This window comes from Electrophorus electricus, chromosome 3 (assembly GCF_041902795.1).
Source record: "Electrophorus electricus isolate QZ-2024a chromosome 3, ASM4190279v1, whole genome shotgun sequence".
Classification (NCBI taxonomy): Eukaryota; Metazoa; Chordata; class Actinopteri; order Gymnotiformes; family Gymnotidae; genus Electrophorus; species Electrophorus electricus.
In genome coordinates, this window is record NC_137499.1 from 29,737,372 (window position 1) to 29,753,640 (window position 16,269).

The 16,269-nt window shown below is 41.6% G+C and overlaps 2 protein-coding genes across 3 annotated transcripts in view; both read right to left on the reverse strand.

The window, feature by feature from the left end:
* The window catches only part of septin9a (septin 9a), a 57,231-nt gene extending 50,888 nt beyond the window's left edge, over positions 1–6,343 (reverse strand). Inside the window, exon 1 of the mRNA XM_081710984.1 lies at positions 6,078–6,343. Coding sequence (XP_081567110.1) covers positions 6,078–6,099 — 22 coding nt within the window. The 5' untranslated portion in view covers positions 6,100–6,343. The remainder of the gene's footprint in view (positions 1–6,077) is intronic.
* Positions 6,344–9,266: 2,923 nt separating this feature from the next.
* On the reverse strand, positions 9,267–12,683 carry LOC113576798 (uncharacterized). 2 transcript variants are annotated; one of them, XM_027009105.3, is made up of 4 exons: positions 12,555–12,683; positions 12,106–12,435; positions 11,791–11,906; positions 9,267–11,552 (listed from the first exon to the last, which is right to left on the reverse strand). In XM_027009105.3, the coding sequence occupies exons 1-4, from the start codon at positions 12,619–12,621 to the stop codon at positions 11,454–11,456; spliced, it is 612 nt and encodes a 203-aa protein (XP_026864906.2). In that variant the 5' UTR covers positions 12,622–12,683; the 3' UTR covers positions 9,267–11,453. The 2 variants fall into 2 exon arrangements, with proteins under 2 accessions (XP_026864906.2, XP_081567116.1); XM_081710990.1 differs by lacking the exons at positions 11,791–11,906; positions 12,555–12,683 and having other exon boundaries at positions 12,106–12,242.
* Between the last annotated feature and the right edge of the window lie 3,586 nt (positions 12,684–16,269).

Consider the following 16,269-nt stretch of genomic DNA (forward strand, 5'->3'; position numbering starts at 1 on the left):
TGTAGTTAAGGAGAAAATAAATTCACTCAATGAATCTGAAAGATCATGCAAAGTAATCTCAGTAGAAAAACAGGTTCTGTTGCAGAGATGGTTGACGCAGTTCACGACCTGATCAAGCATAGATCAGAAAAGATATGTCAACCAATGGAGACTGCTTGTTATATGCGGTTGTACGTCTGCTGGTCCCTTCCTGGGAAGGGACTCCAGCTTTCTTTGGGTAATGATCCTGCATTTAGGCAATGAGAAATGCTCCCCAAACTTCCTTAGACTGATATGACTATCAGTAGGCTTCTGCATGAAAGGTGCGTATTTGAAAGAGACATGGCAGATGCATTAAACCATCTGCGGGTGTTGGTAAAAACTGAGGAACTGCTCAAAGAAGAAAAGCAGCTCTGATCTTTGCCTTATGGGCCAGGATTTTGGTCAAGATGCAGCCAGCGATCAGGTCTCTGTCACAGTGGTCTGGCTCCAGTGCCAAGCATTATAAAGATCAAATCATGCTTTTTTTAAGGCGGGGCTAATCAAATACAAGACCTTACCTGGAGCAAGAGTGTGACTCAGCTTATCCCAAACTGCTTAATCAAAATGTCATTAGTAAAATGAGTGATGCTTTAAAAAGCCCATTAATACAAAATTAACACCAGTGACCAGCGGCTGTTTGTGCACTGGGCCTGCCATACCAAGGGATCCTTTCAGCTGAACAAACATTGTGGTTAGTACTGAAATTATTCCCTCTTGCTGATAAAAAGGAAGAACATTGCTCCACTAATGTCTGATGGAAGCGCATGCAAAAATAGCTTGTTTTGTCATGTCCATTCCTCTGAGTCCAGTTAAACAAGTTCACAGTTTGCAGGAGCCAAAATCCATGTCCTATTCATTAGCACAACGCGTAGGCTTGCATATGGACAATAGGGACATGTCCCTACCAATACTTTGAAAGAACAGAATTGTTCTTCATCACCAAGCTTTCCACTGTGGAAAGCAGTGTCAGCTGATGTTAGGCAACCCTGTTAGCGAGCATTAACTAGCAAGCTAACCCTGACTTTTGTTATCTGTAGGCTAGCATTTAGGTTTCTACCAGGAGTAAACATAAAAAGGGTGGAGCTGAAGTTCAGTCTAGAAATCCTTTGGAAATGTCACCACCAATGAATTAGTTTGTATGCAGTAAACAGCAGCAGGTTAGAGAAGTGGAGCAGGCTGAAGAGACAGCAGGTCCATCTTCAGGCTTTCGGACAGAGCCCTGTGTATGAATTGTGGTTCGGAATTATAGGGAGGTATTAACATCAAGTTAGTCTAAGGATGCTCAACAAATATAACCTTTGAGAGTCAACATATTTGGTCATGAGTTTATTTTGAAAAAAATTTAACATCAAAAGAAGTTGGTCTCATAACATCCTATTCATTCAGTATTTGCCCTCAAAAATAATGGGGACCCCAAGTTTGACCATATGTTTGTATGTATCTTAATTATCAATATATCTGTATTTTTTTGTATTTTTTATTTTTATTTATTTCTTTATTTTTGGCAGTGGTCACATGGGTGGGGTTTTTTTTTTTGTATGTCTACCAGTGTTGTTTACACTTTCACAAAAAAGCAAGATGAACAAAAGCATGAGGCTCCTCCCACTTGATGTGTGTATATGTAAACAATTTAAAACTACGCAAAGATTACTTCACAATCATATGTCCAAATAACAGATTTTCAGGTTAGAAATTTCAGGAAGTAGCACAAATGGCTGTAGACATGAAAACGTTATTTTCCTGCATGGCTGTAGTCTGGCATTTCTCCTTCTGTTGTTGACAGTGCACATGCATGACCCTGGAACACAGGACATCTCCACTTCCTGTATTTATGTCAATAGAGGAGAGGTGGTTCACAAAACTGTCTGCATGCTCTACTTAAGCAGGATAGACTGTAACTGCATAGGCCGGCTGTGCCGATCACCTGGGCCCAAATATAGCCCTCTCTAAAACTACAGTGATGCACACAGGGCCTTTCTGAGAGAATTTTATGCAGCTGGGACATGCTAACTTGATCCTTCCACAATTTATGTGGAAAGTTGGTACATGCGGTTTCTAAAAACAGCTTACTCTCATTTCTACATTCATTTCATATAGTTGTTCCCAGGCAGGCTGTCACAAGTTAGTAAAATGTTTTGTAAGTAATGCTTTCTGGTCATATCGATTCATCTGGGGTCAAGTCAAAGGTGGGCCACATTAGCCGTGCCAGTGATGCGTTATAGGGGCGGAGTTAATGAAAAAGTCTCTACCTTCAAGTTGCTCCACAGTAAAAGTACTGTTTGAGTAAGAGGTTAATGGTTGTTTGCACAACACACACACTTGCACCACAGCACTGTCCAAGGCCTGATTACTGGCAAACATGACCTTGGTTTAGAAAGCCTCCAAGAACTTGCAGGAGCAAAACATAAAGAAAATGAAATGTTCTTCAGGGCTGGAATGGGCACTCTGGCCTCAAGGAATAAACCAGTCTACTGAGAGCAAAGCTCATGTGAGCCAGACATTCCCATAGCCAGGCCTGGCTCCACTCATTTTTGCATTTTCCATTCAAAAACACACAATGCCAGGCCAAGAAGGGCGTGATAATATTAGCTGAATCAAGTGAGCCCAACCAGGCAGAACACAGAGCAGAGCAGAGGCTCCCCAGGAACAGGGCTGGGAGATGGCCACATAGCTTCACCTATCTACAGGTTTGAGGGGAGGAGAAAAGTCCCTGTGCTGCATGTAAGCAGGTCAAATGCCGAAATCTTGCGCTAACAGGAACTGTTTGTAGTGACATAAGTGTGGTATCCTCTGTCATTATCTATAGGTTAATGCATTATGGGTCAAACCACAGCTTCAGAACACTCATGATTCACTCTTCAACAGGAAATGACAGTGATAACATAACTGATACAGATAATGACATATCTTTGATTTTGGCAAGTGACCAAACTTCCTGTGAAAACCTGCACTTCCACCATAACAGCTCCCCACTGTAAGGTCACAGAGAAGTGAGGCTAGGTTGTGAAATCCTAGGGTTTGTAGCCCCATGTGCTGAAACTAACCTTCTGACTCTACATTCTATACGCCGTCTCCAACGTGATATGTCTGTAATGTACTACTAAGCTGGGATTTGAATGCACTGTCATGCTAAACAGTGCGTCAAGATGATTTGAACTTACTGAAGCACACCTAAACAAACAGCAGCGCAGTCCTGATCACGCCACGTGACCTATGGCCCATGAAAGATGAGTGGAGATAATCTTTAACTAACGTTTCGAATGAGCCCTAAAGTACGCCTAGTGAGGGGCCATATACAGATGCCTGCCACATTCCTGCGCCTGCACATAATAATTTCAAAGCCCACAATTTGGTTTCAGATGAACAGCCAGACAGAAAGACATAGAGAGAGGAACTAAAGAGAGAGAGAGAGAGAGAACCATCTGTTTTGCATGTCACCCTCTACTCATGGGAGTATGTGTACAGAGTAATGAAAATGACTGCATTCTAAGCACAATAGTAGAGAAAGTCCCAGGGAAAAAAACTAAGTACCCAGACTGATCTTGTATGCATCTCTAAAATGTCAGCAGCCAGCACGAATTTGTAGGGTTCTGAGTGTTACCAAATTTGTCTTAAAGTGTGAAACAGCCTTGTTGCAGCATGAAAACAGCCTTCACTTCTGACTGATGACTGTTATGGTAGCCAGTGAAGCAGAGTGAGACTGACTCAGTAAGCAGTACCATACTGAAGACTGACACACCCCTCACAAAGAGAAGTTTAAACTCTCTTCACTCATATTTAGTTATAATTAAAGTTACTCTATATATGGTATGTTCACTTTGTTCATTTATTGCAGTTGAACTTAGCAAAAGAAAAAACTAATAATAATACAATTGACTAACCCACTATCAGAATAAAAATGTGTTTGTTCTGAACAAAAGCAAAGCTGTGGCTGCTATTCAAACCTGTTCATCAAACCAGCATCTTTTTACCTTCTCATCCAGTTCACAGATTAGAATGTCATTTCTACTAACGCTCATGATGAGTGCATATCACAGCTCACGAAATACATGGCAATGGAATATTCCACAAGCAGTTAAAACATGCATTCCTTTTTTTCCAAATTAACTAGCAAACTTATGTGCATATGTGTGTTTGCTAGGGGTGTTCTGAATGGTGGTGCCTATCACAGTGCTTAATTCCCACTGACCCAGAATCAGTCGTTAGAGCAGTAGTGGTGACAGGACAGGCACAGGTAGGACAAAGGGAGATGAAGAAACTAGCATGGCTCAGAGAGTGCAGAAATTAGCCTCTGGTGGTCAATTACCCAGCAAAGGGATTAACAAAGAGATTCATTCATCCTGCTATAATGATCCTCTTCCTGCTGAGCAAGTGGAGTCCCTGGCCTCTCTGAAGGATGAATGGTAAAGAACTCACAGCTGCTGAGTTCTGAAGAGTCAATCAGTTCAGTCTCAATCATTCAATAACTGCAAGCAGCTTCAGAACAAAAAAGCCACATATTGGTAATTTGAATATGCAGGCACTTGATATCTGAACTGAACAGTATCTATTTCTACATTAATTCCATATTATTCTTGTTAAATGTACATTTATGTATGTAACTAATTTACCATAAGTGTTAAGGAATGGCATATAGTTATAAGAATGTTGTATAGTAATAAATAAAAACACTAAAAAAGGTTCAGGTATGGTAGGTGATACCCATCCCCTCTAATTTTAATGAAGACTGAAGGGTTTTTATTCATTCTTGTGTCAATATAATCAGTCTCTTTTTCAGCCTCTCCTTTCCAAAGGCCACCACTGGACTTAAGGAATACTCTCTCAGTGAGATCAGCGTCTGCACACACAGGGCAGCGCATACTCAGAGAGAGAGAGAGAGAGAGAGAGAGAGAGAGAGAGAGAGAGAGAGAGAGAGAGAGAGAGGGAGAGAGGAGAGAGGGAGAGAGAGAGGGAGAGAGAGAGAGGGAGAGAGAGAGAGAGAGAGAGGGAGAGAGAGAGAGAGGAGAGAGGGAGAGGGAGAGAGAGAGAGGGAGAGAGAGAGAGGGAGAGAGAGAGAGAGAGAGAGAGAGGGAGAGGGAGAGAGAGGGAGAGGCTACATGATCCAACATGTGAGAGAGAAGTGGGGTGTGCAGTGACAATGACTTGGGCAGACCTGAGGAAGCTCTGCATTCCAGTCAAATCACTGTGTACACAAACTATTGGAGGTTTATAAAGCTGTGGAGATTACACAGAACACGGCACACAGCCCTTCTCAACAAGAAAACCAGCCCACAATGAAGGGCAAACATCAGCAAACATCTAGCCGCACCTAAACTGTAAGGAAGGAAGCCCAATGTTGCTACACAAAAGTCCACACCAAGGACTGCTGAGGCAGTTTGATGATGTCCCAAGTCAATGGTGCCCGAGTCCTAGACACACTAAGGTTGCAGTGTCCGATTGGCCAACTGGAGAGGTTTGTTCATAAAAAATCTTGTGTGTCATCTATACAGGTCTATAAATTATTCTACTTATCGCACAACCACCAAATTTATAAAAATAATTAATTAATTTTTTAAAGATCTAATTTTTTAGGTTTCTCAGTAGAGTGCTGGAGAAGTGGAACATGCCTGATCCTTGAGGAGTTCGTTAGGTTGCATGACACACCCATCTAGCCTGTGAACGGTAACGGCCTGCAACAAAAGAAGTCAGCCTGGATAACAGGATTTTCTGTGTTTATCACATATGAAAGCAAATACGTGTCGATGACTGCCAACGTCTGTCATAAATAACTGGGTTTGTTTTTTTGTTTTCTTTTCGGCTATTCTCATGATTCTCATGTATACTCACGTAGATTCTCGTGTAGATTGAGCAATGGACTATGGAGAAAGCTACTAGGTTCAAAAGAAAGGACACTCAGTGGAGTGACGTAGGCTACTTCATAGCCAGTTTGAAAGCCATTTACACCGCCGAGCCCATCAAAGGTTAAAGGGGCTTCTTGGTGTTATAAATGTTAAGTAGTGATGTCATTACAAGAATCGGAACTGGACGAATACATATTCGCCCGTGATTGTACTTACCTGAATGTGATGATTTCTTCATTTTCCACGACAGTGGTAGAAATATTCTAAGGTTCCAACAGGCCTACACCCCTTTAATGCTTCGTGGGAAGTTTAACTTAAAAAAAGACAATATATCGTAGCGATCTACTTTTAGAATAAATTTAGCTCTCACTTTAACTCAGTTTGCCACCGCCCCTGCAAAAATAATCCACTTGCACAGCGGAGGACAGTGTATTTTACGTGACAAAATTCGGTTCCTTGCTGATACTTTCAATTTACAATTTTTCAGACCGTTCCCAAAGTACAAAATACAATCGCCTTGGGCCAATATGCGTACACCTGAAGGCTGACTCCGCCTTTGTAAAAGAATAGTACACACCTGATTTTTTTTTTTCAAACTTTGAGGCGGTACCTGTAGCATACTGTAATACATATCATTTATAGCCGATCTCTGCAATCATGCGTAGAATAAAGAAACTAAACAGAGAAAACATAAATTCTTAAAATTAACAATTTTTATACTTCTTGAAAATGTGCATATTTTCATAGAATCAAATCGATGGAAATTATAGTTTCAAAACTTGCTTACAGAATGTCATCTAAGTACAGTGAGGTCAACGGAAGACGTCTCAATACCCCAAGCAAAAAAGAAAAAGCTTTAAACTACGAATAAACGCTCTACACGAAATGGCGTGCTGTATATAACCCAAATACGTAGGAATTGTGTTTTTTCCACCACTAAAAGTTCTAAAAACCTTTTTTTTTTTTTTTTTTTTTCTGTTATAGTGTGAAGGCACTGGCGAAAATGTACCTGGAATGTAGCACCACTATGGCGCATACAAACGGTGCGGGCACTATTACTGCATAACTGGAGAAGAAATGTAAACTGTTACATTATATTTATTATATTGTTTGCATTACATTTCATTTACACTGAATATACTTAATTCAAATACTTTTTAGTTTTAGGTGGGACTGTGCGCTTTTGTCTTATATAGACCTATAGTTAACCCATAGGCGGTGCTGTTGTATCTGAATATGGAAACTAAACGTAGTTCAGAATCAGAAACTTTATTTGCCGTGTACCAGATGCACAATTTCTTTTGGCTCAAAGGTCAACATAAATTTGCATTTCTATGATATGTAGGACAGTAGAATAGTATTATGTAATCTATACTGTATAAAGATTTAAATATGTGAACTGTTATAAACAGAAGAAGGTGGATCTGAAATCTTGATATTTTATTGTGGTTGTCAGCCCATAAATCATTAGTACTAACCCCTCGTCAACTGTGCAGAAATGCAAAGATGGACTGCACATTTGCACTTTGTCTAACTATTCTCCATTAAATACAAACTCTCTCTCTCTCTCTCTCTCTCTCTCTCTCTCTCTCTCTCTCTCTCTCTCTCTCTCTCACACACACACACACACACACACACACACACACACACACACACACACACACAGAGAGAGAGAGAGAGAGAGAGGTCTTAAGACCTCTAGATCCTTTTGAAGTGTAAATGTAACTTCCATATGAGGGGTGTGAAATTCATTGTGTTGTACTGCATAAAAACATTCATTTAGCTGTTTACTTTAGGGACCTCTGGAGATGGGATTACTCACACTGCTTGTGAAGAAGAAGGTGGATCTGAAATCTTGATATTTTATTGTGGTTGTCAGCCCATAAATCATTAGTACTAACCCCTCGTCAACTGTGCAGAAATGCAAAGATGGACTGCACATTTGCACTTTGTCTAACTATTCTCCATTAAATACAAACTCCCTCTCTCTCTCTCTCTCTCTCTCTCTCTCTCTCTCTCTCTCTTTCTCTCACACACACACAGAGAGAGAGAGAGAGAGAGAGAGAGAGAGAGAGAGAGAGAGAGAGAGAGAGAGAGAGAGAGAGAGAGGTCTTAAGGCCTCTAGATCCTTTTGAAGTGTAAATGTAACTTCCATATGAGGAGTGTGAAATTCATTGTGTTGTACTGCATAAAAACATTCATTTAGCTGTTTACTTTAGGGACTTCTGGAGATGGGATTATTCACACTGCTTGTGAAGAAGAAGCCATAAATATGTCAGAAGAATGACAAACACAGTAATCTTCTAGTGTCTAGTTTTAGTATCTGGGCAAGGTTTTGGTGGGGGTTTTTTTTGTTGTTTTTTTGATGCCAAAGTCCATGCCAGCATGAAAATTTGGATGAGAGATTTATCACGGTACGGCTGATGGTATTTTTGTCTTTTTTAAATTCAGTTAAGGGCAGGAGTAGTTATGTAAACCAATGCATAGAAGTCTACTATTTGTTTGTTAATGTTGCTACATGTGAGCTACAAACAACCTTCTAAATTTAGTTGTTGGTAAAATGAACCATTATATACCAATGAGGGATGCGCAGTGACATGAGTGATTGTTTCACGAGTCTGTTATAAACTTGGGGAGGACAAAGTGCAACGCACTGAGCACAATGAGCTATGACCACTGATTTCAGAGTTTCTTGAAGAGAGTGAAGAGTCAGCATGAGGTCTTCAAAACATGTTTACATGTGTGAGGTTTTTCATGTTTGGCTGTTGAAAAATAGGAAACGAAAGTCACACCTTGGCTGTGCATTGATGTGCTTGTGTCAGTCTCATTTTATCATGGAAAATCAAAAGGTTTGACAAATGTTTTGCTGTGTTTATTTTGCGTAGTAGTGACTTGTATGACATTATTTAATGATGAGGTGTCTCATTATTTAATGATGAGGTGGAAATCTCTTTGTGGTTTACCATTCAGAGGTCATCATAACAGCAAAGGATTTGTTCTGAAGTTTGTGATATTTGGCTATCACTGTACATCTAATATAACCACACCCAGAATTAGCTTTGCATTTCATAATTTTCACAGAATTATAAACTACAACTGCAATACAATGAAACACTAAAATATGAATGTGGGTATGTTTCTCTCCTAAAATGACAGTTGTTAATAAACATATTGTTTGTACCTGTTCAACGTTGAGCCTAATCTAAGTTACTCTGGGGTAAAGTTCTGCTGGAATCTGACTGAGGCACAGAATGGCAAACGGGACCTTCAGAAACAACTGAACGCTGCTGGAAATGCAGTGTGAGGCAGCTGAGTCAGTTTTCAAACACTATGTGTTTGTGGTAGCAGAAAAAATAAATAAAAATTATATATTTGCTTTTTAAAGGAAAGTAAACAAAACAGTAGGATATTTTTTTACTTTAATTTCCATACTCTTTCCTTTACAGCATCTGTGACATTGCGAGGATAAGTGGGATGTGGGAACAAGGCATGATGAAACACACTTATTGTTGCAACCATGCAAAACATAACAAAGCTCAAATGCTACACACATCTCAAACACCAACACACGTACTACGACACACTTGACATATATACACCCAAGACGACTACACGTAACACGGAAAAGGTAGGCGACATAACAGGACGAGGCAGCACAGAGGAACACACACACACACACACACACACACACACACACACACACACAAACACCTAGACGTTTGAGGAGGGGGCGGGGCCACAACATGACAGAGCCCCCCACCCCCCCAAGGGCACAACTCCCGATGCGCCAGCCTGACGGGCTCCGGACCCGAGACCAACGCCAAACGGCGAGGCCAGAGGACTCGGCAGTCTGCCACGGGCCAGCGTGAGCAGGAGCGCGAGGGGAAGTACTGGGACTAGGACAACAGATACAGGAACGCACACACTAACAGGGACTGACGGACACAGAGCGGAGCAAAGTGATTGGCATATTAAAGGTAATGGGGACAGGTACTACACCACACATATTAAATAGTCCTGGGAAGAGTCGGGTAACTTCAGCTGTCGGCTGGTTGGCAGCTGTCCTGGCCCTGTCGCATGCGTGTAGGCGTGCGTCCAGGCTGTGTTGCCTATTTGTGGGGCAGTACCCGGTGCTACTGCCTTTTTTCCTGCCCTAGGCTTAGGCGTCGGCACCTGCACTCTGGCAGTCACCTGGGGCTGCTTGCTTGCTCCAGAGCGCCTTGCCCTGGGCAGAGCCTTGGGTGCTAAGGGCTCGTCTTTCTTGGAGCTCGTGACGTCGTTCGGAGGGGGAGGTTCCCCCTTGGATACCCCCTCCACCTCCATCAACGGGTCCTCCTCACGATCAGACCCCCTGTCTGACTCCAGAGTGACATCACCGCACCCTCTTTTGTCTCCAGACTCTGCGTAGGACCCAGCGGATTCCGCCTCTGAATACCGGCCATCATGATCAGGCTGGTCTCCGTCGGACCCAACGGAGTCCACCTCTGCGTTCCGGTCCTCCTGGTCAGGCTGGTCTCCGTAGGACCCAGCGGGGTCCGCCTCTGCGTACTGGTCTTCCTTGGCAGGCTGGTCTCCGTAGGACCCAGCGGAGTCCAACCCCGGACCCCGCCCAGGCCCTTTCCAAAACCGTCCAGTGGGTCCCTCCTCCGCTGCAGAACCATGGAGCGAGGCCAGGATGAGCGGCGGTTTCTCCTTTGTATTATAGAACTCCATGTCGCTATGCACATCTCAAACACCAACACATGTACTACGACACATGAGACATATATACACCCAAGACGATTACACATAACACGGAACAGGTGAACGACACAAGAGGGCGTGGCAACACAGACGAACACACACACACCAAGACGTTTGAGGAGGGGGCGGGGCCACAACGTGACAGCATCTATCTTATCCATGTTGTATATTAAAAAATAACAGTATTTACAGCTGTATGGACAGCTAAGGGACTACAGTCTACTTGTGTGGTATAATTCATTAATTACCAACCTTAGAATCTAATGCTATGTTAATTTATAAGGGTGTTGCTAGCATTCATTGCTGATAAAGTTATTCCTCCCAAAACAGAAAACTTGGTGTTGTAGTTGACCATAGTTGACTTTCGGACTGCAAATAAAAACATAAACTAAGTTAAACTACAAACTACAAGAGACCTCAAGTGGATCCAGATTTCTGTATATCACTCTCATAACCTAATACGTTGTATGTTGGCAGAACATATTACAGGCTGTTTTAACACTTTGACTCTTACATTAAACATTGCTGTGTTTGTACTGCTGAAACTTGTCCTAAAGTGTTGTGAAATTTAACATCGCTGGGATAGAGAAAAATAGAGTTGGGGTGAGGGAAAGAGGGAGGGTGAGAGAAAAGAGTTTATAGAAGACAAAAAAGAAAATAAATGAATTTACAATCTTCTGCTTTGATAGCAGTTTGTCCAACAGTTTCACCACAGTCAAAAGTCTCTTTTTTTGTACCGAATGTTACTAAATATATTTCTGGGAGGGTGTTCTGAGCATTTTTTCTAAATGTTCATCCATAACAAACTTTTAGTCAAAGAAAAAAAAAACAACTACAGTAAAGATGAGCTTAGTCCTTTAGTTGATCACGGTGGATGGCCATATCTTCATAGACTGGGTTACAAGTCCTGGATACAGTATTTCCCTGATTCACACACAGGGCCTTCACCTACACACAAAAACAAATGCAACATTTGAGCTCACTCAGAGATTCTTGCTCTTTAAGACAAACCACATGGAAGCGCAAAGTCAACTGTCCAGGAAATGCACATCTAAAGCAAAAGCAGGAACCCATAAGCAAGTGAGCATACGCTCCTTCACACACACGTAAACCACATTGCCATATGCAAATGAACATGTACATCTAGTTTCACAGAAACATTATCATACACTGATGCTGCGCTCACCTTGTCTCCCAACCACACCACCACGGCCAGGGTACACAGTAGCAGGACTCCACAAGCTATCACTACTATCACAAGCAGCAGTGACTCAGGGACAGCTGCTTTCTCAGGACATCCCTCTGTGCAAAATGCCTCCATTGGTTAGAACCATTCTACCACCACACCATTACTAACCCGTCACTTTGGGCAGTCTAAGAATACATTAAAAATGTGGACTTAACACTACGCATCAATATTCAGTATGGTAGTGTACTGCTGGGTTGATATTTGGTTGATGTCGTGATACTGAAGCAGGCATAAAGAGAGGTATAGGCTCACCTTCCACTACCAGAAAAACATCATCTGCCTCCATTTCTTCATCTTTTTGTTTGCTGTAGTAATGGCACAGGTAGAGCCCCGAGTCTTTCTGCTGAAGGCTTTTGATCGATATGGTTAGATTCCCAAGATTCCCAAAGGTTTTCACTCTCTTGCTGTAGTCTTCACTTGTGTTTAGCTGCTTGGCTTTGCTGTCATAATAATACTGCACTTTGGGCTTGTTAGAGCGCATCACAATGAGACAGAAACTCTCTTGGTCTTTTTTGGTTGTGCACTCCATGTTAAGAGTGTCTCCTGCTTGCTTTTGAACACGACCCCTGTCGTTTGCTGAGACTGTGGAAAGACGTGGTAAGGTTCAGGCTATCTAAATGCCAAGTATGTCTGAAGTAGGGACAACTTTCACAAACGTCAAGCAAAATGTCCTTAAGAAATACAGATGATGCTGTTCTCACCTGTTCTTGGAAAGGAGAGGCCCAGGAGGAAGGAAGTCAGGGCCAGCCTTACAGTCAGAGTTGCCATCCTGGCTGCAGTCACACGCTGCAGCAAGCTGCACCAGAGCAGAAAGCAACAGTTCCACTGCACCGTTTGTAGTTAATTCAGCTCAGACGGAAATGGGAGGAGAGAGCAACATTAATAGCGACCTACCTTCTTCTCCTAAACCCTAAACCTGCTTGTCTGGTGAAATTAAAATAATTGGACAAAGTCAAGTGTGTTAATCCCCTCGTTCCCTTTTTTCTGGATTAATTTTGCATGAGCCAAGGTGAAGATTAAAAAAAAGATGCTCATGACATACAAGCAATATGTATACTGTAAGAAGCAATCAAATAAAAGCAAGAAAGCATTTCAGTCTCCCAATTTATGCCCAGTTCAGCTTCCTTTTTTTCCCCTCAAGAGTAGTTAGTAATTCCCCAGTAACAACGAGAGCTAAACATAGCTGCATTAAAGTATGGAAAATTATTTCACAGCAATATGCTATATTTGAGAATTTGGGGTCAATACTAGAGAGCAGACATACTTTTTCATTTGGGATGGAAATGTGAAGAGATCAAGTCCAGATAACCAGCTCATTCATAAGAAACAAGTTTTACTGTTTTTCACTATAGTGTAGTGAAAGTACACTTATAATTTGCCAACATTATTGCTCAGTTTAGCAAACCATGTCATCTGGAACTGATACATGGCTCAGTGTCAGCGTTCAGTAGTCAGCTCTGAGCATGGGGTGATCACCCTAGAGAAGAGTAGTGTGTAATAAGGCTTCTCACTATTTTGACTTTGTTGCCCTAGTACTAGCTGTACACGTTTACTGGTTCTGTAATTATAAACATTGAGTCACAAGCACCACTGACATTTGAGGTCCGAAATAAAAACGTTCCAAAAATATTACATATGGTTTGTTGAATTTGTGCTATCCTGAGTCCAGACTGAAAACATCATGATGTGGCTTATGTGGTTGGTTGCTTTGAACTACTTTGAGCCCAGAGTACAAATTCTAATGCTCCTTTTATCTGTGTTTCATTGAATGATGGCCACGACACCCCCAGGAGGCCTCCACAGTGACTAAAGCCCACACCGTTAATGCTTCTTCCATTTCTCTGGTTCCCTCTGGATCTACCACTTTACACAGTGACACAACAACCTTAGCCACTTTTATTGTTCACCTTTATTCTTCATTACCCGAACTAGTCTGAGCTCTCCTTATCCACAACCACTGACTAGCTCTTTCAGCTACTTTTGACTCCTTCACAGCTACTCTTACTTTACGGGATCTGCTGCCCGACTGCACAAGCAACGATGCGGCAGACTTTGCTATAAAACACCTGCGTTTTATATCTGCCTGCTACCCGTCTGCACAAGCAACGATGCGGCAGACTTTGCTATAAAACACCTGCGTTTTATATCTGCCTGCTACCCGTCTGCACAAGCAACGATGCGGCAGACTTTGCTATAAAATACCTGCGTTTTATATCTGCTTGCTACCCGACTGCACAAGCAACGATGCGGCAGACTTTGCTATAAAACACCTGCGTTTTATATCTGCCTGCTACCCGTCTGCACAAGCAACGATGCGGCAGACTTTGCTATAAAACACCTGCGTTTTATATCTGCCTGCTACGCGTCACTTCAGCCACAAAGTCAGCGTGCTTCAGCTTTTTTCCTTTCAAAAGCTTAATCTACTGCCTCCTCAAATGGAATTGTTAACTCTATAAAATAAACGATCCTTTTATTTTTAGAGTGCGACACCATGTCTGGCCTCAGTGTAGTTAATAAAATGTATCGTTTGACCTGTATTTTAATAAAAAAAACAACAACCGCATGCAGTTGTTCCGATCTCCACATACATTTCACCACATATATTGATATTTATAGCCTGTGCTCATACTCCAACACGTAGCCCTTCTCGCACAAACATAAACGCTTTACTAATAACATCACTTGGCCATGCATTAACCTCTAAGCGCTTACTCCCAAACTAAGACGATAACACTGTAAGCACTAGATTGTATCTTCACATATATCGACCCTGCAACAAACTAACTTCACATTCTAGATATGTTTCAGATATGTGCCAACAACCGCACATGTTGACTAACTGAAACTAATACTTATTGTAGGGTATTGTTTATTACACTGATGTTGTCTAACAAACTCTAGTACTTGTTGTTTATTGCACTTATCATTGTTTAAGATAGACCTTATGTATTTTGTACTTCTAGGCATCAGCAGTGATCCTTGTATTTCTACAGTATTCTAGATCATGGGTAAATTGTACTGGCTGGGGTGTATTCTATGAGTGTCATAGTACAGCCCCTCCCCCCCCCTCAAACGTGTGTGTGTGTGTGTGTGTGTGTGTGTGTGTGTGTGTGTGTGTGTGTGTGTGTGTGTGTGTGTGTGTGTGTGTGTTGCCATGTCCTCTCATGTCTTCACCTGATCCTTGTTGTGTGTAACTGTCATGCATGTATATAGGTCTTGTGTTTTATCGTTGAGGTTGTCGGTGTTTGAAACCATAACCTCGCACGTTACATCTGGTTGTAAAGTGTGTCAATAAATGTCTGTTTCAATGTGCCTCGTTGCATTCCGGGCCCACCAAAAGGTGTGACAGAAGGTCTGAAGGGAAATGAACTCTGAAAGCTAATAGAGGGTAAGAGTGCTTTATGGTTGCACATCTCAACCCTGTTACTGTGCAGCTACAGAGAATGAAAACAGTGCAGCCTGTGTATCATCTTTGTTTTTTCTCTTACATAACTTTATTCTATACTACTAATACTATGTAGGACACCTAAGAATATTTATTGCAAGTGATGAATGACATGACATGGTTTTATGATTGGTTTTATGTGTGGTGGATATGTTCATCTCTCACATAAGATTAAGTTCCTGCTCTAGAAATCCCCCTTGCGGTTTACGTCTCACAAAGGGACATTTCATTGTACAAACATGAACGTTTGTTTTTTGTGTCATACTCCAACCAGTATCACTCTTATCTATACTTAGTATAGACCACTTTCTTTTTAACTGTAAAATATCTTCCATGCACATTTTTTAGTGCACAATCAGGCCCAGAGACAGGATACATTAACAGTATCACCCAGAGAAGGACATGGTTGCCAGAGATTACCAAGATGCCTGTCATCTTTTTAGGATTCCATTCCTCCCTCTCAGGTTCAGAGGAAAAGACTGCGCTTGGGATCTCCAGCAGGCCAAGAGGAGACTGGGAAAAGCCACCTGTGACATTAGTCAATCTGATTGTAATACTGGCAAATGCAACTGCAACATGAATCAAACTGAACAAAAAAGATAAAAACTTTTTTTTTTTTTTACTTTAAGAGGAACATGTGGAATTATTCTTAGGATCACAAAATCTGCTCATTTGAGGTGTATTTTACAACTGTTAGAATTCCCTACAATGTGACTCCCTTTTCATGCCTGTCCTTTAACCAACAGTGCTACAACTTCCTTCACTCTCATGCTGTCTTGTGCTGTTTATTTTTGGACAGGTGCAAGGCTATGTCAAATGGTCTGGAGTTGGTGACAGATGACTGTCTCATTTCATATTATGTCTGAATATGTTGAACCTGCTATATCATTTACATATTTACACTTTCTCAACTGATTTGCCCTCAATATATATTATCATGCATCTCTGAATAAAGTGTACCTGCTTCTCAG